General features: G+C 41.5%; 1 protein-coding gene across 3 annotated transcripts; it reads right to left on the minus strand.

Moving 5' to 3' along the window:
* Nucleotides 1-405: 405 nt before the first annotated feature.
* Nucleotides 406-22,588, minus strand: itsn2b (intersectin 2b). 3 transcript variants are annotated; one of them, XM_088372220.1, is made up of 41 exons: nucleotides 22,183-22,588; nucleotides 17,664-17,741; nucleotides 16,674-16,766; nucleotides 16,469-16,532; nucleotides 16,236-16,393; nucleotides 15,923-16,075; nucleotides 15,613-15,658; nucleotides 15,278-15,414; nucleotides 14,493-14,556; nucleotides 14,020-14,157; nucleotides 13,842-13,930; nucleotides 13,412-13,674; nucleotides 13,153-13,302; nucleotides 12,919-13,059; nucleotides 12,757-12,844; nucleotides 12,418-12,557; nucleotides 11,795-11,875; nucleotides 11,451-11,608; nucleotides 10,553-11,379; nucleotides 10,350-10,471; nucleotides 9,993-10,241; nucleotides 9,631-9,827; nucleotides 9,304-9,359; nucleotides 8,885-9,051; nucleotides 8,783-8,801; nucleotides 8,584-8,705; nucleotides 8,338-8,434; nucleotides 8,037-8,234; nucleotides 5,304-5,425; nucleotides 5,132-5,238; nucleotides 4,852-5,035; nucleotides 4,100-4,198; nucleotides 3,939-4,022; nucleotides 3,742-3,825; nucleotides 3,538-3,600; nucleotides 3,251-3,400; nucleotides 3,040-3,158; nucleotides 2,781-2,863; nucleotides 2,625-2,708; nucleotides 2,292-2,465; nucleotides 406-2,071 (listed from the first exon to the last, which is right to left on the minus strand). In XM_088372220.1, exons 2-41 carry the CDS (start codon nucleotides 17,668-17,670, stop codon nucleotides 1,923-1,925), a joined length of 5,526 nt encoding a protein of 1,841 aa, XP_088228346.1. In that variant the 5' UTR covers nucleotides 17,671-17,741; nucleotides 22,183-22,588; the 3' UTR covers nucleotides 406-1,922. The 3 variants fall into 3 exon arrangements, with proteins under 3 accessions (XP_088228346.1, XP_088228345.1, XP_088228344.1); XM_088372219.1 differs by lacking the exon at nucleotides 11,795-11,875 and having other exon boundaries at nucleotides 9,631-9,824; nucleotides 22,183-22,586; XM_088372218.1 differs by lacking the exon at nucleotides 11,795-11,875 and having other exon boundaries at nucleotides 22,183-22,584.
* Nucleotides 22,589-22,784: the final 196 nt, after the last annotated feature.

Genomic DNA, 22,784 nt, shown 5'->3' on the forward strand with positions numbered 1-22,784 from the left:
ACTATACGGAGCAGGAGTAACTAATAATCTTAATAATGTCCCTACAGGATTAAAAAACCCCACTGTAGGCAGAGTAGGTTGACTCCAGCTGATGTTGTGTTGCACAGCTGTGAGCGTGTGTGTGCCTCTCTCACAGCCACTGTCAGTGTAGTTATGCAATCACTGTTGCTCCTGTGCACTCAGAACTAGTGGAGGGTGAAGAAGGACTTAATGAGGTCTATTTGTGCACTCTACTCTTCCAAAATTCCCTCCTCGACTACTATGTACAAAATGGATTCAAAATATAACACAATTGAAAAATTATTCCCACTTAGTGATGGTAAAACATTCACATTTGGGATTCCTTGCTCTATTGGGGTACCAAAGTAAATTTTTGTGAGCCTTTCAAACAATGTGTTAGTCTGGTCACTTTTAATGTCTTTAATTTGACTCGACAACCCTTGAGTGCCTCAATCAGGCCCAGGATATTACAAACAGCAGGTAAACGGACAGACACGGCGGGCACAGCAGATGGCTGCAAAACGTACAACCAAACAAACACGTTTCACAATTCTATTGGGAGTACTTATGCAGTCCAGTATCTGTGCAGAAATAAAATAGAATAATGAAAAAAAAAAGAGGAAAAAAGTCAAATCAATGTAATTTAAAAAAGATCTAAAACAGGTTGAACTAGCAAGAGAGGAATTAACAATTACAGAAAACATGGTAACATGTTTTGCTGACCCTAAAAAAAAAATACCAGTGAACATGAACATGGTTATGTAAGCGTTATACCTTCGGATAGTCCCTCACATAAATAAAGAAATAAATACACATTGTAATTAATATGCAGAACCCCGGCAGGCGCTTACTGTCAAATCATTAAACATCGCTGAGGGTGTGGTGACATTCACATCTGTGGTGGGATGGAAGAACAGAAAAAGTCACACTATACATTTGTCTGAGAAAAGTGATGCAGCAAGCACACTGGCTGTAAATAAACAGCAGGATTCACTTAGAACAGAACACAAAAGAGAATTCTTAATTCTATTATTATTATTATTATTGCACAGCTTCTGTTTTGGACTTGAATGTAAAAGATAATTGCGAGGGACTTTGAGAGGGGCAAAAAAAAAAAGAGGAAAAGGTGTTGATTGTATTACCAGACAATTAGAAATTAAAGAACAATCATTAAACAAACCTATCTCCTTCCACAACAACTTAGACAATTTAAAGATACATAAGAAACACAGACACTTTTAAAGACACTATTCAGTTAATTAGTAGAATGCCCCTGGAAAATTGCTGTGATTTTACTCCTATTAAAAAAAAAAAAAAAAAAAAATCATCTCCCCTAACCACAGTCAACATATGGCAAAGAACAGTGTGTCCTACAAGCTTTGATATCAACAAAATTAACTTTGAGTTAGAAATTGGTTGTGAGCTAATAATGCACACAAAGTTCAACGGGTTGAAAGGAGCTTTTGCTTGCAGGCACACAATACAAAGATGGCAAACTTGGCCAAACATGAAAAGAAGAGAGGACACAGAGGAGACGGCACCTTGTGTCATAACAGAGACTTACTTGACCCAGAATGAAATAGCCTGAGATCTATCTACAGCAGTAGACTTTGTTCAAACTAGTGCTACTGTTTTCATGGCAAAATGGGGGTAGACAGCATATCAGCAAAACCATCAGTCATGCTCGCTTCAGACTGGAGCAAAGGTCCTCGAGTTTACTACAACTTGTTTGGTGGACTTTGCCCTGAATTACTTGACTCAACAGTTGCTTCATTGAAGATTTGTTAATATTCCCCTTTTCATTCAAGTAAAAGCAAGCAAAAAAAAAACAAAAAAAAAACAGCCCTTCAGAAGGATTGGGGTAATGTCAGACAGATTTTCTGCCTTCCTTCATCACAACATTAAGGCAGGCCTTGGTTAAGCTATTTGCCATTAAAGAGCTGCAGGTCGAAGCGGACCCACACTTCCCCGCTGGACACCTCTTGCAGCACAAGACGCCGCGCTCCACCGCCTTTGCTCTCCAGCTCTTTCTTTATGTTTGCCATGGGAACCTCTGTCCGTCCCAGGAAGTCTGAGAAGAGAAAATGATCATGACAGTGAGTTGGACTGTTTTTATACTGATTCTAAATTGGGAAAGAAAAAAAGAGAGCAGCTCACCAGAATTTAATAGAAAAAATGTAAAAGTGGATTTCATTGAAAAATGACTCAAAGAATAATACTAGTACTTAGTCATTGTAACTCATGTGAACATTTTATGTGAAGGAGGCGCGACGATAAAGAGTGGAACTGACCATCAGGAGCAAATGGGTCCCTCTCATATATGGTGATGCTGAGGACGTCTTGGTAAATGTCCTTGATTTGGAACTGACAGTTGAAGTTCCACTTGGGGTACGTGGTGTCATTGAGCGTTCGGGACGTGAAGACCTGAGATCCCAAGGTCACCTCGCAGTATGGATTCATTTTACCTATGGAGGTGAGAGGATGGAAAGGTTGACAAGGATGAACGGAAAGCAGGAGGAAGTACATTCAAAAGCCCCTAAAGTATATGATCATGATGACCATTGGGTCAAGCAACTATGTAATACTCAAAAGCCACCCAATTGAGCAAATGCGTTCATACTCACCATTGGACCTGACTGCTTTCAGCTCAGAGGCTTCCAAGACTGTGACAAGGAGACGGCCCATTCCAGTTCCCTTCAAGGATCGAGCTAAAAAGACAAGCAACAGTTGTTCATCTACAGCGACCATGACATTTGCTGGGCACAGTGTGAAAGGCATACAGTGGAAGGCCCTGTCCCGCGTTTTCTTTTCCTTCTGGAGAGATTCTTCAGACGCTGCCTTGATCTTCTGAACCCAGGCTGTCCTGCGAACGCAAAGGATCAGATTGATCATTTTGGCTGCCTAAATTACACATATACTACTCACAAACAGTTTAACATTAACAGGTTCATTTCATTTGACCTTCTTGAAAGTTTTGAATGCACATGTTCAACGCACAACATGCTATTCAGGCGTACGTGTGTTTGTGTGCATGGCTACCGTTCATTGATGTTCTCCGTCCTCAGTATGTAAACCGTGTCGATGTGCGAGACGTGGAAGACGGGATCGTCACTAGAAGGATCCGGCAGTTTCACCAAAACTTCATTGAGCATAATAGGCTGCAGGAAAACAGCAGATATCAACGGAAAAAAAAAGAATGATAATAAAAACTACGTCAAGTTGATTGACAGCATGATATTTTGTGTCTTACCGGCTTGTACATTTTGAGGTGTGTGTTGTTCTTGGTGCTGAACAGTTTATCAATGCCGGATGAGGTGAATTGTTTCCCTGAGTGAGTCAAGAGCAGGAAGTCGTTGAAGAGGAAGGCCCAAAGTTCCTTGTTGCTCTTGACTTTGTAGATCTTGCAAACATAATAAAGACAAATGCTAATTAACATCCACGCTGAATAAGGAATAAAACATAAAGGTGACAAAACGTAAAATAAGGGAAGCATGGTGGAATAGTGGTTGAAATGTTTGTGTCGACTACATCAGTCACCTTGCCACTGTGGAGTAATTTTCTTGGGCCCAAACAGTTGGTGATAGAGTTAAAAACGATATTCTGTGGAGGGAGAGAAGGGGGGAAAAATATATTTTTTTTAGAATTCTTTTTTTTAGTTGTGTGGGTTGATGGCAGCGATTTACTTATGAATTCAAATTGCATTGAATCATTTTCAATTTGCTAGAAATTTCAACGTAATACCTCGGCTGCACCGTCACACAGGACGTGATTTTGAATCCACTCCAGCCTATCCAAGTTCTCCGTATCTCTCACACCTTCATTGACCTGGTTGGCATAAAGTAAAATATACTCATCAAAAAAAGCAAGCGTGTTTGATGCACACCTAAATCAATCCGTATGACACCAAAATAGGATAATGCACTTAATGCATTACACACCTGCTGACAAAGTTCTTCTGCTCTCTCCAGAGCTTCTTTCAGAGGGCCTCTATCAGGGTGGCCCTCTGCAGTGCACTCCAGAATCTAAGATGAGAGAATACTTTTACTTCTGTTTTTCTTGGACACAAAACTGCACAAAAGTAGCTGTTGGACATGCATACACTTTTGATGTGCAGTGGGTAGCGTGTGATCCTCTGCATGGGCTTGAGCAGGAAGCTGGACAGCGGCATCCCTTTACATCTGTAGTCTGAGCTGATTTTCTGACAAATGACAGCAAAGGTAAGATTCAAAATGCCACAAGTGGTTAGATGAGCGCAAATGAATGAAAACGCCAAGGCTTCAATCTGCCTAGTGGAAGTTGATTAGTAGGCAGAAAACACATTCAGGGTTATCCCATTTTTATCTTCTAATAATCTAAGATTCGTTTATCGTTATATTTATCATTTATCATGTAAATTTATTTTAGCAGGCTAATTATATACACACACTCAGACGCAGGAGAATTTAAATTCTTACTTAATATGTAAATAAAATTATTATTTTGATTGTTGCTCACTGCTCTCATCATTTTCTAATTTCAAGAGCTGGAGAAGAGAGTTTTGTTAGCTGTAAACTATGATCCCAAAAATTATAAAAAAATAAACTCTAGAAATATTTCATTCTGCAAGGTGAATCTAAATAACATACAAGTTTTACCTTTGTTCCCAAAGTTGAACTGATAAAATAAATTACATTTTCCATCTTATTGAAATGTATATAAATGCAAATCTATGCAACAAGGGTGGGACATCACATTCTGTTCAAAATGAAAGGATAAAACTTTGAAAAGGGTTATGTAATTACTAATCACTGTCTAAGTCAAAGCAGTAAAGGATATACACAGAAAAACACATGGATGACTTCTCAGTCCTACCTGGAGGAAGCCCTTGAAGTCAGGCTCATTGTCAGTGCGAGTCTGCAGGAGTGCGGCTCCTTGACTCTGACACGAGCAGAACCGGATGTACGAATGCATGTGGGACAGCTCGGCAACCAGAATGTCTCCCACCATGTGCACCGGCATGTTCTCCCCGCCGCTCTTCTTCCGAACAGACAACGCCCTGACAAAAAATAAAATAAAAAAATACATCGACACAATAAGGTTTGAAGCAAACTAAAAATATTTGCAAACCTGATCTAGTGGATGTAGCACAAACCTGAGAAGTTTAGTGTTGCAGCTAATCAGTTCTTTCCAGTTGGCAAAGATCATGTTAATCTCTGCAGAAGTCAATCGTCCAGATTCCGACATGGGTTTATGGAAAACCTAAAATGATCAGAACAGATATTTGCCATGCAGATGTACAGTTAACATGGATTGCTTTGTCGCACCTCAAGCACTGTCTGCAAGTCCTCCACGTATCTCTCTTCGGTCTGTAGCAGCTCATGAATGTAGCCTTGCCTCTTCTTCTCGAGCGGGCTCAGCGACTCCAAGCTGGTCAGGTCCGCACACCCTACAGCGCACACAAAACACACACAAGACGAGGTATTTGGGATGCAAAAACAAAGGCAAAACAAAATAGTAATTCTCTATAACTGAAGCAACTTTGCACTACTTCTTTGTAAAACATTTAGGCCAAAAAAATAATTGTGTTAAACTTGTGCTGTCAAGTCACATAATAATGAGAACACAACACGTGCATACTTACCGGATGCATGATTTAGCATTTGAGAGCACTCCAAACTCACCCTTCTTCTTTCTGCTTCACTAACCAAACACTCACTGTTTACCTCATCCCAGAGGTTTAAAAAATGAAACCTGCTCTCTAAAGTCATCACATGAAGTAGGTTTCATGTATCATTCAAATAAAAAAATAATAAAAAAATGATTTTCTTTCCCCTGTCTTCACATGTATGACTTTTCAACACCTTTGTCTTTGTCTCCCTCACCTTCTGGCTGTTTTCTCAGTGTTGCTGGTGACAGATTACAAATGTTTCTGTGCGCAAAATAAATCTGTTTGTACCAAAACAAGGAGAGGGACTCTTTCTTTGGTTCATGGTGGCATGTTTGGAACAAAAAGGTTGTTGATTTCATTTTACAGCCGTAGAAAAAAAATTAGGTTAAGAACTGCATCTAAGATGAGAAAAGTTATCTATATACGGTATCTTTTTTACTGGGGGGGTAATGAAAAATGGTTCTTTGACAAACATCAACCAGGGAGAATGTTAACGGTTGATTTGGTCAACCCATCTTGCTGACAGACACACACACCCACACACATGTATGTACGCGACCGAAGAATATACATAAAGGAATAATAACACTAACACTTAAATGTGAAATCAAACAAAGCTTTAATATTTTAAGGCAGAACCCAAAGAAAATAAATACATCATTCTGTTTTCTTGAAGCCTTAAAATCTGACCAAAGCTTGCAAATACATTGAACCAGATCATTAAAACCTAAGCAGAAAATTGCCCTTTCTCTCATTAGCACAACATGGCAGCGCACTAGACACAGGTTCTCCTTCAAGCTTGCATGCTGTTAAGAAAAATCAATATTGTAGTCTTGTAAGCAAACATAATGATGCTCCCACTTCCACTGAGGATAAGCTGAAGAAGGCACTAACAAACTTGATGAAAAGGTGGTAGAAGTCTGGATAATATCGCTGGAGGCATTCTGGTGAGATAAATCATGGACGCCCCCAAAAAGAGAGAATAGATGCTGAGCAAGGACGTAAGTTGGGTGAAAAATAAAAGTGTAAGAAAAGCATAAACCATAGAAAGACCCACAATCACCCCTCTCTAAGTATATTTGTTTTGAAAAAGGCACAAAGGCTTATGGTTCTTCGTTCGGTTCTAAAACGTCTCTCGAGGTGAGAAGAAGTCTCCAAAACATGACAGTATTCAATTGAGAGTAGTCAGTAGATGGGACGGTCCGGGCAACCAAATACTACTCCGTCAGAGCAGTGTGCACTAATAGTGGGTTTCTCTGAAGCCGGGAGAAGGAGAGGAGGTGGAGCCCATTCTACCATCCTAGAAGGAGACAAGAGGGCAAGTGGGTGGGAGGGCAACAAGTGGAGAAATGAAGAAAGAGGAGAAGGTAAGATAATCAGCGAGAAGCAACAGGAGGAGGAGATGGGATGAAAAGGAGAGATTAAAAGCTAACAAGCAAGTACCACTCCGGTTTGTACCTAGAAGATTCCCTACAAGTGCTGATGCAGAGGGGGGAAAAAAAAAATCTCCTTAAATCATGAGTTGCAGGGCAGCATGGTTGAAGGGGAAGGGAGGAGTGGCCATCTAGCAGTAGGGAGTTTCCGGCTCCCCACAGACCAGTCGAAGTTTCCTTGAGGAAGATACTGAGACCCCTGAGTTGCTCCTGATGCTGAGTCATCAATGTGAATTTCCCCACAATGTAAGGGATTGTCTTGATGTTTTATTCTGAAACCTGGGTTGAATATTAGGTAAAAAACAGTGGAACCTCTCAAATCCAACAAACCAGGGGTTATGTAGTTTAGAGTAGAACTAAACATTTATGGGGAAATGCTCCAAGCCTCAGTGATTGATAATATTAATAAAAGAAAGTAATAAATCTGTATTTAGTCTAACTTTGAAACAGCCATCTTTGTTTACCACTCATCAACGTTATGGACAAGTGAACACAATTTATGCTTTTAACTCATACGGTTGATAACGTACTTTGATAGCGTTTCTATGACGGCAACAGTTTGAGCCTGGAATACATTTCCTGTATTTCCTACGGGCAAAATGATATTCTAAATCAGAGAAGACCTGACGTTGCATTTTCTTGAAACGGATCATGTTTGAATCCAGAGGTTCCACTGTAAAACTGTTTTTAAATGTACTTGGCTGTGTTTTTGAATGATTTGCAGCTTGCATTGTATAATTATCTCCAACAACGCACTGATTTGCGTGCTGTGCAAAAGAGCATAGACCAAGAAGAAAACTGCATGCCAAGTGCAATGATGATAGAACAGCTCCCACAAGCCACTTGAAACATGCTTACATGGAGGGTGAGTAAGGTTCACCGTATCATCCTACTACTACGAATGACGGCGATGATTATGACTCAAGGGTGCGGTCATGTGTACGTGCATTACTTACACTGGTGACTGGGGTCACCGTCTCCTGTGGTCATCTTAACGTAATTGGTAGGGAACAACCCAGTAGCCCCATTGACTTCTCCCTTCCACCAATCCGGGTTGCTCTTGTCGAGGACGGTGATAAGCTGATTCGCTGAGAAGCTCAGATCATCCTTGTTGGCGGCTACATAGTCGTATAAGGCGATCACCTGACACACTCCTAGGGAAGAGGGCAATGTCAATGAGCCAAACATTGTATCTAAGGCCTGTAAGTATTTTTCATTCTGATAAGAGTTGTAATCATGGCTGTGAAATTGTTTTACCTGACTGGACTGCTGGTGTGGATTTGCCGCTATTAGACGCCAATATTTGAATATGTGAGGAAGGAAACCAGCCCTTTTGACGCTTTTTACCACGGGCCTGTTTTAAAACACACATACAAGCATGACTATCACAACTTTTATCAGACAAGACTTTCACCTGCTGCCAACTTTAAATGGACAACATAGAGGGCACAATCATTTGGTGCCATCTACTGTTCAGTAGTAGATCACACGAGCACGACTGACCTGCTGCTCTCCAAGCCACCAGCCTGACGCGTCTTTGCTGAGGACGACAATGAGCTGGCCGTTCTCCAGGTTCAGCTGGCCAGGTACAGAGGAGGAATGGGCTCTAGTAACCTTGCCAATCTCTGTGCAAGAACAAATAGGAGTAAATTTTGTAATGCCATGGAGAGCGTAATATCACAATCAGGACAAAGATACCAACCTCTCTTCTTTGTGCTCACCTGAGAAACGTAAATAAAATGATTTAAAACCACAAATAATTTAGGCGACATCAACTAGAGCTCTAGTACTCGAAAATCCTTACGTCCGCTTCCTTAGGTTTGACGTAGGTGCCAGGAAAGGCGCCCGAGCGGTCGGCAATGACGCCGTTCCACCATTCTCCATCTTTCTTGGTCACCAAGATCACATCCCCCTCTCTGAACGTCAGATCTGAAGCCTCGGATGACTCATATGGGTATAACGCTGTGTACTCTAGATAGAAAAAGTGATGAGAAGCTTGAAGCCAGCCATGAAGTTGTAACCACAACAATGCAAAATAGTACACTAACGGCCAAATACACTCATCTGACCAATGTGAGGACATGGATAAGACATGTCCTAAATTATGAACTCTCCAAAGTTTTGATCATAAAGCTGAGTTTCAGTTGCTACTAATGCTGTGGCTGAACATTACAAGATCCATTCTCCCTGAATGAATGCCATATTTAAGGCGGTTGATTTCACCTTCAAATTGCTGATTGTTGCTCATCTCTGCACCACCGGATGTGGAGTTTGTCACGCTGTGAACCCAAACACAGAGAAATAAATTTATAAACACACTCAGAACTCATTAACACTATTTGCAATTTGGTGAGTGGCTGAAAATGATACAAAGCAGTATTAATGTTATTTCCCAGAGTTGCTGAAATAAACTTTACTTTGTTATGACTTAAACTTATCTATTGTGCAAATTTGATTGTATGACGTTTTGCCACCAAGGCTTTCAGAAAAAAAATATTGTAACATGTTAAAACGATCTTGTTCTTTTTTTGTGTGTATTTGAATACATACTCTGAACTGTCCCCTTCGCCCACAAGTGTGACGTAAGACTTGGGGAACCAGCCCTGTTCTCCCCTCAGGTTTCCCAGCCACCAGCTGTCCTGCTGTTCTAGCACCTGAATCACATCGTCCTTTTCAAAGTTCAGATGGTTGTCCGTCTTTGCGGTCCAGGAGCACAGGGCCTGGGCGAGCAGGTTCCCTACCACCTGCTGATAAAAGAAAAACGGTGTCTCCATATAGGTACGTTTAGACATTGAAAAGCTTTCTTGACGTGGTGTGGTTTGAAATGGTAACAGTTCCTCCAGGCAAGCTATGTCAGCCATGTCAATTGTGTGTGATATCATCCTATAATAAATCCAACAAAGCTAACTTACCTGTCCTGGTGTGTCAGAGTGAGTAGAGTTTGGAGAGTGCGTTGGGGTGAAGGCAGATTTAGTCCCAGCTACTTTTGCCGCTTCAAGAGCATTAGAAAGCTGCGACTGAATGGGCAACTTCGGAGGTGGCGCAGGGGCTGCCAAGTCCGACTGGCCCACCCTCTCTACGTAGCTCTTTGGGAACCAACCCATCAGACCTTGTCTGTGCCCATACAACCAACCCTCCTCTGGCTCCACAGTCTCATCCACCTAACAGAAGAGGACGGAGAGTTGGAAAGTGAGGAGAGAATATATCAAGTGCAAAGATAATTGATTTGATTTTGGAGGGCAGCCCTTGTGAGGTGATTGCAATCATACCTCGATGATTTCATCCGCATTGAAAGTGAGCTCTTCGTGGTTTCGTGCCGTGAACGGGTAAAGTGACCTGAAGGGCGTAAGAGTCACCGACTTGCTGGATTGCATGGTCCGTGGTTGCCGGCCTATGGTGGCACATGAGCAATTTGAACCAAACAAGAAGCTCCTCATTCATCATCTGACCATCTCAAGTCGTATTGACTTACCTTTCCTTTCCTCCAGTCCTCGAAGCAAAGAGTTGAGCTTCTCTTGAATGTCAATCTTGCCTCCTCCACTGGACTGATGCTCCTTTCTCTTCTTCTCCTCTTCTTGCACCTTCCTCTTTCTATCCTCCTCTGCTCTTTTTCGTTCCTCCTCACGTCTCCTCCGATCGTCTTCCTGTTGGTGCTGAAGCTTCCGTTTCTCTTCCTCCCTCTTTCGCCTCTCCTCTTCCTGCTGCTCTTTTCTCCTTCGCTCCTCCTCCTCCAACCTCCTCCTCTCCTCAGAGTCTCGGACGGCTGCCTGGGCTGCCCTCTGTCTCCGCCTTTCCTCCTCCACCCGCTCCATCTCCTTTCTGCGTTCTTCTTCAAGCCGTCTCCTCTCCTCTGCCTCCTGCTCTTGCTTCCTTAGGCGTTCTTCCTCCAGCCTCCTTCTCTCCTCCTCCCGCTTCAGTCGCTCCTCCTCTTCTTTCCTTTTCCTTTCCTCCATCCTTTTATCCTCCTCCAGCTTCTTCCTCTCAGCCTCCAACTGCCTCCTCTCTTCCTCCAGTTTTCTCCTCTCTTCCTCCTGCCTCTGTCTCTCTATTTGCCTCCGGCGTTCCTCCTCCTCCCTTTTCTTCCTCTCCTCTTCTTCTCTGCGCTTGCGCTCCTCCTCCTGCTTTGCCCTGAGCTCTCGTTCGGCCTCCAACTTTGCTGCCTGGATGAGAGCCTGCCTTTCTTTCTCCTCCTCCTCCCTTTGTTTGGCCTCACGTTCCTCCTGAAGTCTTCTTTGGCGCTCCTCTTCATCCCTCCTCAACTTCTCCTTCCACTGACGCTCCTTTTCTAGCTTGATAAGCCTGCAAAACAGATGAAAACACGAATGTGAAAATCGTCCAGCAGGTTCGATGGCATTTCACGTGTAAAAGACCTTTGAGCTTCCTCCTCCTGCCGCCTCCTCTCTTCTTCTAGTTTCCTCCTCTCCTCGTGCTCCTGCTTCTTTCGAATCAGCTCTTGCTTTTTGTCCTCTTTGATGCTTCGCAGGTTCTCGAGTGCTGCCTGCTGCATTTGCTGGCTCGCTTTTAGTTCCTGATGTAGATGAAAAACAGGGGGTGACTGGACTAACAAGTAAGGGGCTGAGCAAAAGGAGTAAAAGTAAAAATACATGTTAGACGAGTGAGGGGGTTGGGGTCAAAACATAAAAAAATGGGGATAGCCAATGACACCAGCCGATAAAAGATATTCAAAGTTGAGAACGACAAGAAGAATGAAAACCTTCAGCAGGTAGAAGAGATTACGCAGGCAGGCCAGCAGTGAGACGACTGCCTCAAGCAAAGCGTCGTTAGCACCCACATGCTGCAAAGTTACAAGGAAGATGTGCAACAAGAGGACAGGAGGAAGATGCAGAAGAAACAAACAACAGTTGAAGGTAGCAAAAGATAATGTTGAAAAGGAGAAAGCAAGTTGGACACAATTGTATATGAGAACATTATCAAACTTTGTAGTTCATGGACAAGTTGTGTTTGCGCTCAGACATATAAGCATTAATGGGTGAGACAAATTGAACTTGGTCGATAACCAATCCAGCAGCACTGAAGCACAAAGCGTTTTTCCGATGAATTTCAAATGTAGTGAACTAACCAATGCCGCTTTGAAGCATCAAATGTATTGATTGCGTCTTTACTGGCAATTAACATTCTAGCACAAATGTCACTAACAGACTAAATGTATCCACTATCTGCTTTTGAGTAAATAAATGCTATGAGGAATTAAGTTACATAAAGCGTGACGCAGTGTGACCCATACACACAGTCATATTGACTCACTATTTCATGTGACTGCAAGGTTTTTAACTGATGCTATGTCAAGTTGCGACATATGATGTTGCCTTATTCTACCTGCATGTTTTTGTTATACCGGTCCAGCTCTTCCAGTTTGGCAGCAGTTTCTCTCTCAAGGGCTTCCAACTGAGTTTTCAGGTTTGTGCATGCACCTCGCTTCTGGTTGACATTGAGCTTCAAGTTGGAGATGGTGGACACTACAAACATAGGATGAGACAGCACAAAAAGCTGGTATTTATGAGGCAAATACTATAGGAGAAATATATTTTAATGTATTTGAATTAATACTAACGTGTCAACCGTTGCATTGGGTTACACGCTATACTCATTTTTGTGTTTCTTATGATGTCTTTTGTGTCAGTTTGCAAAATAAATATTACCACCAACAACACCAACCTGACAGGTTATTCACCGCCATGCTTTGGAGTGTCTCTGTCAGCCTTTTCTGTTCTGGGGTCAATAGGGCTAATTTCTTCTGGAACTCCTGTCAAAAAGTTTTGTTGCATTCAGCAAACAAAATGGTAATCCTAAACAGTTAGAAAGAAAACCAACACTAACCTCAATCTGTTGCTGAATGTTTTTGATGTCAAGATGGCGTGCATCTTTCCTCTGATTAATAAGGTCCAGCTCAGTCCTGGGAAGCTTCTTCTTATTTTGAATGTCACGCAAACGGTCAGAAATCTGCCGTTGTTTGTTACCCTTGAGTTTTAAGACACAAAGAATGACCTGAAATCTCCACCCAGGTTGGAGCAACTTTTACAATTGAGCCTCCAGTCGCTTGACATCACTAACCACGGCTTCCAACTCCATCTCCAAATTCCTCTTCTTAGCTTTGAGCTGGATGATGTCGTCCTGCTCCTGCTGCCTTTTTATTTGGAGCTCGCCTCTTTTCCTCCTTTGAAATTCCTCCTTCCTTTGCCGCTCAAGCTCCCGCTGTGCAGCCTGTAGAGAAAACCCAACAATATACAGCAGGGGAATAATTTTGTACGAGTAGAACAGTTGCGCCAGAAACTCCTCTTGAAATGTGAAGGGTTTCTTGAGAGAGCCTCACCTCTTTTCTTTCAATTTCTCTCTGACGTTCTTCTTCTCTCTGCCTCTCCAACTCTCTCTGGCGCTCCAGCCGCCTCTCCTCCTCTTTCCGCCTCCTCTCTTCCGCTTCGCGAGCTTCTTTCTCCCGTCGCTCTTGCTCCTCTCGTGCCTTTTGAGCTTGCCTCTCCTGCTCTTTCTTTTCCGCTTCCAGCAACGCCAATCGTCTCTTTTCGAGCTCTGCATTACCGCGGTCCATGTTGGCTTTGAATTTGTCCTCGAATGACACTAAAGGATGACAGGTACACAATTTTAATGCTTCATGTAATCACTTACAGTAAATGGTTCAACTTAATTTTGAAGAAAAATAATTTGAAAAATCCAATTATATCAGGTCTAGGAATGAAGGCACTACTTTTCAAATTCTAAAGAAAAAAATAAGGAAAAAAACTGACTGTTGCTTCTGGCTTGCTGTGTCAGTTCAACATCAAAATTATCATAAAGCGCCGCATAGTTGGACACACTGGATCCATTTGCAAGGCTCCTGTGAGAAAAGGATGATATCATTCAGACAGCAAATAATGATAATGCAGTCATGTGGTGACTCTTTTGGCTCATTTTATACATACATACCGTTGTGTGGGTGGCACCAGGTCAGTTGGCAGGGTTCGCGGCAGTGGTTGCCCACTCTTGGCTGCATCCACCAGATGCATGGCCAGGATGAACTCCTCGGCCGAAAGCTTGCCATCCTTGTCCACATCAGCCAAATTCCTGTAGAAAGGTTAAATCATTGTGTGTATTATGTTATATTTCGATTCAAATATACATGCGTATTCATTTGTGCATGCACATATATATAGTACGTAGATAAATTATAAAAACACAGAGAACATGCTTACACAAATAGAGTTTAGATAATATAGATAAGGGGTGTTCAAACAATTTTTTGTCGCTGGCCACATCATAATTATAACTTTGAAGCAAAATAAACGTATGATATTACTACATAATGTATACACAACAATTTGATAGCTCCTTGATGGTTGTCCTAGAAGTACACGTCACCATTTACGAATAGTTTTGCATTTATAATCATATTTCCTTACCAGATAGAGGCGAGCTGAGTCTGACTGAGCATTGTGGTTGCCATGGCACCTCTCACCTGCTGACCTGCAGACAAATGGAATGTTATTTATTTAAATTTTTCTTACATAGTAATCCAGCCTAAAATAATGCTCATAGTCTTTGTCCCCATTTTTGTATTTAAACCAAAACTGAATGATTATATTTATTAAAGGTAGAATTACATGATCTGCTATGTATAGGCAATTTCAGCAGAATGAGGAGATGATTTAGGAAAAAATTTTTTCAATTTTCATCACAAATACGTACTAAAGTCAGGTTACAATGTGAGAGAAAGAAATTGATGTCTAGGTGTGGAAAGTTTGTATAAGACACGACTAAAAGTATTATGTGAACAAAACTGTAAGTACAAAGTCTGGTAGGTGGGGAGACTACAATAATTCCACATAAAGCCATGAATTTGCTTTATTTATTATGTTGGGACACACTTTAAAAAACATAACTGCCCTGCAAGTCAGGCAGGCTTGAGTAGGTGTGTGCTCATTGTCTCACTATGGTTACTTCAGAAAAACTGGTCCAACAAGCCTGCCATTCACACAAGCACATACACGCTTGCCAAGATAGCCAATGCTTGACGCAATTCAGATTCCAAAAAAGAAAGCGAAAAAAAGAGGGAGGGAACATTTATGAAATCAACGGTTGTTCATGAACATCCACGCCTGCATGCCGCACATAGTTGGGTTTTGTATGACCTAAGTGCACTGTGCAAATAGACACTCACACACTCACACACTCACACACACAGTACCAGTGAGGTATCCCGTCATCTGCTTGTCCAAGACGTTGAAGTGCTGCCTATATTTGAGTCTGGAGGCATGTGGCACGCCCCACTCCCCGAGGCCTGCTGCCATTTGGGCAGTCATTGAGGAGGGTGGCAAAGTGGCGCTGCAGCACAAAGAAAATACAAAAATAAAAGCTAAAAACACCAATATACTGAGGCTTAGTCCTCGCAGTCTTCAGATGGATGAATAATAAATGATGTATAGCGTATAATTTACAAGCATCCCACTAGATAAGTGGCTGATAATGTGAAGGGCTATTGTTTTGGGCACTGAAATATTAGCGTGTGTGTGTGTGTGTTACCTGGATGCAAGAGGAGAACCGTAGGAGGATGCAGAAAGCGGAAGACCTGAAAAATACATCAACATAAATTCCATTCATTTATAGACGCATCAGCAAGAAGATGGATGATACATGATATTGACAGCAGTATTAGGACACAGCCATTACACCTTTGCTCATAAGCAGATTCCTTTTGTTTTAGGTGTATTCTATGGCAAAAATAAAAACAATCAAGAGTGATCGAATAGTTTCCTGCATTATAAACGACACCAGTAGCAGGACCATATGGATAAATAATTATACATATAAAAACAACGTAAATATTGGGTACCAGTGGCCAAGGTGCCAGCAGCCATTGGCTGAATAAATCCCAGGTTGTGGCCTGCCATTGATGGCAAAGAGGTGGGTCCTGGGGTTGCCATGGATACAGGTGTGAACATAGAAAGGTTGGTTCCAGGCATCAGGGACATGTTCTGCATCATCCCTAAGGCATAAACACGTGACAAGCAAATGAGTTAGATGATAGCCAACTTGCATGACAGCAATCCACCAAAAGGCAGTGTTAAAATCTTGTCAAGATTTTTGGATGTAAATCTGTTGCTTCAAAGCAACAGTTCTAAACTGCTTTAGAGTGTGATCAGTACCGTAGCTGAGATTGGGAACAGCTACTGGAGGTTGCTTCATGATGCCTGGCAGGACAGAAGGAAGCGGCGTTCCCTGCAGTTTGAGCTTCACAAGCTTCATCGCAATGGAAAACTCCAACCTGTCCATCTTGCCATCTTTGTTCATGTCAGCAAGAGCCCTGGGATTGAGCAACAAAATTGTTAGTCGAGGATAGTTTTGGGGGGGAATTTATTGTTCCACAATTATTTCCTACCATATTTCAGCCAAAACTGAAGCAGGTAGCCCCGACTGAAGGAAAAACTTCCTTGCCTGCTCACCTACAGAAAGGAAGATAAAAGACAAGAAAGATAGAATAGATAAATTAAATGAGTTGAGAGGGATCCTGCTTTAAATAATGACCAAGATACACCTTATAGATAAAAAAAAAAAACCAAAAAACTGTGAACTTATGGATGCACCTGAAACATAACCCATTGAAGGGGCCAGGGTATCAAACTTTTGGTCATGTTTCAACCTCTCTTCTGGCGTGACAGCCCACACATTAGCACCACCTGCAAAATAAATAAATAACACAAAAATAAACAACTGTGAGCGAAACAATATGAGGCAGACTAACACTATATACTACATACCTTTTCATTTACTAATTAATAAATTGGGTTGGATGGATTTTACTGAGTCTTTATGCGTCAAAGATATTTTTAGAGAGCTCTATGCTTCCAACCATGTATGAGGAAAGGGCTGTTTGGGACCTTCCGACAATACAAAACCAGATCTAAACTGTACATACTATCTTGGATGACTTTGGTGTAGCAAAAGGAACATGAGAAACCTGACCTCAACCCCTTGAACTCTGACTTTGACACTCCAAAATTGTGTAGGAAGTATTTCTAGAAAAGTGGAACCTGCATAGAAAGCCCAAAATCCATTTTGTCTTCCAATTCCTATAAATGCTATATTGCCAATGCATGCTTTTGACCTTGTCATTAATCTCACTCTTGCTCAGTTGTTTCTAAATGATACATTACACTAATGACCTAAACACACAGGAAGAAGCCTTGTTCAAATAAAATTACACTGATGATCATTACCAGGAAGCAAAACCTTCACCTGAGAAAAGCAAACAAGCACTTGGCACCAAAGGGAGATGGCACACAAATAGCAAAGACACTAGACACTCCCTAAACTAAGTGTTAAGTTAAACAACCACAGAAACAGATTTACTGTTAGTGATTGAAAACTGTCATGGGAAAATGCAATACAGCTCAATGAAATTAAAATAAGAAATGGTAGTTGCGAAACTAAAATCAGAAACGGTAGTTGTGGCACATGTTATAATGAAGTCCACTTGCACACAAAGGTTATCTTATCATCGCTTTCTCCAACAAAGACGACTATTCAACCATACATGCGCACAGTGCACTCATCCAAACAAGGAGCCAGCTTACCATTCATATTTGCTGGTGTCGGGGACCCAGCGAGGGGTTGAACTCCCGATCGTGTCCTCAGCTACTGCTTTGAGTCATCTGCAAAACAAACAGTGGCAGCCCAGTCATCAGTCAGCACTGCTGCCAGGACAGAACAGTACAGCACAGCACAGTACAGCAAGTCGTGGAGCGAACAAGGCAAGCAGGAAGCAGGAGGCAGCTTTTAGCCAGTCAGCACAGTCTAACAGGGCTTCTCCTGTTCCCCTCTGGCTGGGTAACTCAGACCACCTTCCAAACCTTTTAAAGCATACTGGGAGAGGTACCAACACTATCCACAGTCACTCTTTATTGGTGCTAAAGTGAGGGCATTAACATTCACTGTATAGAATGGCACCTTTTGTATGAAACATACACTAAAATATTAAATAGTAATTTTGCTTGAGATGAGAGTGGGAGTCATCCTAAACATATTTATACCACGTTGATTTATGTCACGTCAACAGTTTTCGCTCCATTCATTCTTGGTTCGCATGCTTTGAATGAACATGACTCAACATGTCAAGGTTTATAAATCAGTCAATTGTTAAAGAATATAGTGAGCAAGAAAATGGTGACAGTGACACAATGGAACTTATGAAGTCAAGAGCTCCTGTGGTCATACATTTCTGAATTGACTACATCTTTGGGGGAAAACAAGTCTACAGTGTGTGAGATAAAAAACTTGTCGTGCATGACAACACTAACAAAGTGTTAAAAATATTAAACTATGACTTGTACAGTTAATAAAAGTTCAACCATGGCGTTAGTCTGATCTGTTTTTCCTATGTGAAAAACACTTTTGAAATCTGAACAAAGTCTTGAGCAGGTTCCCTTAAAAGTAACCCGGCGTACAGCTTTTCCGAGATACGAGTCATCGCTCAGGTGATTTTTTTTGTATGCATGACTTGTAAGCAGAAATTTGAGCTACCAGCGCCAGATAATTAGAGCGGAACTCAATTGATCAAACTTCACAAAACAGCAACAGTTTCGCTGATAGTAAACCTTGAAAATAAAAGGTCAAGCTGTTAAAGGCCACTCCCAATTGACATTTATTATTGAACTTAACATAAAACAAATAATTAACATGCAATACAAGTGGCTTTAGTTATGTGCATAGCGGCAACTCTGTAACTGTAATCAAAACTGCTAATACCTTTAAAGTAAAAAAAGCATGGGAATTATGTGAGAATTGTGATCGTCAACGCAGAAATTTAATATTAATGAAAACAAAGAGACTACCAAAATAAAAGTAGCTTCAGTACACCAACAATGGGGATTTCTCATTGAATCAAACACAACCATACTGCTCTGGGTGTCCTAGATTGACTTGGAAGTTCCAAGCCAGTTGCGATCAATTCACTGCTCTGGGAAAGAAATGACCCGGAAGAATGACAAGCAAATGGGGACACATTCCAGGCTTCTACTCAACATTTCCTTCCCGGCAATCAGAACCAAGTATTTCCTCATCATCAGTCAGCTGACAGGAAGCTATCATTGACTTTGGCAGCAGGACAGCTTGGACATGACACAGCAATCTGAGAACACTAACTCCCAAATGGGACAGCAGAACAAAAAAAGATGCCTGACAAGTTATTTTGGGAGCTAGAGTTACAGATGGTCAAAAAACACTGTTTGGGGAAAAATAAAAAGGCATAACAGAGTGAGTGAGGGATTCGTTGGACTGATTGTACTCAATCGATGCCCACAAGGATCGAAGATCAAAGCGGGAGACTAATCTACTGCCTGCCATCTGTCGCTCTCCGCCTCGTCTCACTTTTTGGGTCAGGTCCTTTCCTTTCGTCTCAGTTACATGCTTTCTCCTCTTTGGTTCAGAGCCCGTTATGCTTCTGGAGTACAAGCATGTCTCCCAGAGGATGCTTTCACCCAATTTTACTGCTTAACTCATATTTCACAAACACAATATGAATCAGAATGATCACTGCCTGACTCAGAGAATCAAAGACTTGTTACACACAATGGGCCGACTATAGATGGCCAGTTTAGATCTCTAAACATCTCTAAAATGTCCCTATTTACATAGTTTATATTACACAAAAATGCACAAACAGGCCTTCTGTCAAAGTAGCCATGAGTTTCCAAATGAATTCAGCAGCCTTTTTAATATTTGCATTGCAACAGACACAAGGTTGACTGGGCGGCAGAGTGTGTGAGAACACAAAGAACGGACAGATGGAACACAGAGCGTATTCTCGAAGTAACGCTCACACAAAAGCGCTGTTTTGATGGTGCTAGAAAAATAGAGTTGCTTTATTGCAGAATTTCATACAGTGTTCAGTAGATGAACTAAACTCACCAGGAGATTTGAGTTACTGTCAAGTTACTGTATGTTAAAAATAGCAGTATGAAATTTGACTTCAAAAGTCAGTATCCATGCTACACTAACCAGGAAAAAAAGTGCTAAATTTGTCCCTTTAAAGGTCCGAACGGGTTGTGTTGGACTTCTGAGATTCCACTGTAGTGACCAGCGCAGACATTTTTTGGTAATAAACCATCAGACATTAGGCGCTTAATTCTACCATGTCTACAGACTGCAGTCTGTCATTTCACTTGTGGCTTGCCTGTGCAAGTCTAACCTCAAATGCTTCAACTTGGTTTCAGCTGCTGTTCAAAAGGTCATGCCTGTCTCACTAGCTATGTACAAAACACAGAAGTGTTGGATAAATAGCCTACCTGGCACTGACTATGCGTTCTAATAGCAGCAATGAATCTGGAGATGTAATTCCAATCAGTGCATCGTTTAATAATAAACCAAGCAGACATTGAAAAGGGGGTCACACTGAGCTAGACAGATGAGAAATAAACCTCAAACCACTTCCTTGTTCTTATGTCTCCTGCTTCAATAAAATGGTACCTCGACTTATGAGTGACCCAATTTATGAGTTCTTCAAGAAACTAGCTACGGAAAAAAATAAGGAATTTTGCACCAAGAGCAGTGAGCACTAACTACGGTGGCCGTGTATGTATATGAAACTGCAGATTTGCATACAGTATTATCAGGCCAAATCTTGACCACAATGCAGAAAATACTGATTTTTCATCTGTCAAGGCTCTTTTTGGAAAAAAGTTGCATGTGGGATTGGAATAGTTGCCAAATATTGCAAAAACGTTGCTGTTGGCAACACTGCAGACAAAAGTCTGCTAGCTCTTGCTCGCTTGTACTAGCGGCCACATGTTTGTTGTAGCAGTGCCTAATAGTGTGGAAAGCCACCAAGGGTGCTCAAGTAAGCAAAGCAGGTTGAGTCAGCATGACAATTACGACTCGTGATTGAAACGCCTGCTTTTAATGGTATGTTATGATCATGTGGCTGGCAGGTGAACGTTTTACACAACAGAAAACACATTTCACAAATCTGCAGGGGCCTTTTGAAGTGTTTCATACCATGCTGAAGTGTTGCTGCAGGGACGATCAAGTTTGCAAAAAAAAAAAGAAAAATTGTAAGCACAATCACGTGTGCTACAGCTGTATTTGAAAACTTTAAGTAGCCAAGGAAAATATTCTATAGAGACAAATCTCAAGTCACACCACCAAACAAAAATGTCACAAAACATAAAATGATCCCATTTTATTTACAGACAAACTGACAGTGGGGACTTGTTTATCATCCAATGTTTATTTGTCAGCCATGCAAACTAGTATATCTTGTAGAGCTATGCAGTGTTTGCAGTCAGGAGTGCAACATCAAAGTGATACTCCGATCATTATCCAGTAAATGTGTCATACTATGAGGCAATAAGATATACACAAACAGTGTTGAGCAATGGCCTGTAAAGCAATGCTTCTCAAAGTATGGGGCTCGTCCCACTCATCAGACTCGTATGTGGGTTCCCTGTATGGGGGGTTAGGGTTAGGGTTTTTATTGAACTTTTTATGTGCAAAACGTTTTAGTTGAATCATTGAGTGATTTTAATGCTGTTATATTAAAGTGCAGTGTTAATGGGCTAACTTTGCATGGGGTAACAATGTTTAATAAAATGAGGTGCCCTTTTTACCTAATACAACTTCGGTCATCTTTCTTATTTATACGCAGACATACTACATTAATTTAATGCTGACCGTTATGGTGCAACTGTTTATGTAAAAAAATCAGTTTGAGGACCACTGTTTAAAAAAAAGTCAGCTGTAGTTTCAGCCCTACATCTCTGCAAGTCACACATTCTCAGATCGCTCGTCTGCTTTCTGCAACCTGCTCAACGAGTTTCAATGACATGCAAATCCACCTTCACCGATAGGCACGTAACGTAAAATATGCATTGGAGCATCTATCTAATTATGAATTCACAATTTTACTAGAAAGCACGATTTATCTCCCAGTACCAATTACGTCCCGTTGCATGGCACTGAGTTTCACAATTTAAATCATTGAGAAGCAGATTTTTCTCTGAGTTGTTACATTAATAAAAGCAGTGGGACACTACACATTGTTTGAAAGCATGATAACACTCCTGAAAGGGCAATTTACAACATTTCTTTTTAACTTACCTCTGGTTGATATCTCTCGCTAAGGTCAGTAAAATGACACATTTCCGAGTTTTCCAAAAGTCCTAAATTAATATCCTGCTCTTGCCGACGACTTATCCAATGAGAAACGAGGGAGATATAAAGCGTTGAAAGTTTTTAGTTTTGCTATTACTTCTTGGGAGGACCTGTTGCTGACAGCTCGTTGAGTTTGTCACACCAACAACATGGCTGACGACCATTTGGCTGCCTGCTCTTCTGTTGCCTAGTGGTTGCGCTGCTCCGCGGGGCTCTCGGTGCAGTGACTGGGAGGAGAGACGCGGTTCCCCGGGGTGGAACAAAAGTGAAACGTAAATGACAGCGGGGGAGGAACAAACGTGAAACAGGACTGATGGATGGGGTGACGTCAGAAGACAATATGATCGCGTCTACCAACTTGGAGAAAATTAGAAATGTAGGTATCCATCAATGTCTAAGGTACATAACCCCATAACAGCCGCGTTGTACGTAAACGTCGCTGCCATTTTGAATGTGGCAAAGTTGCGCAATTTAATTAGGGCAGAAAAAAAAGGTTGTTTAAAAAAGGTAATGGATACATTTGGACAAATAAGGTTGATGTACTCATC

The sequence above is a fragment of the Syngnathus floridae genome, chromosome 3 (genome assembly GCF_059516105.1).
Source record: "Syngnathus floridae isolate MCC-2025c chromosome 3, RoL_Sflo_1.0, whole genome shotgun sequence".
Classification (NCBI taxonomy): domain Eukaryota; kingdom Metazoa; phylum Chordata; class Actinopteri; order Syngnathiformes; family Syngnathidae; genus Syngnathus; species Syngnathus floridae.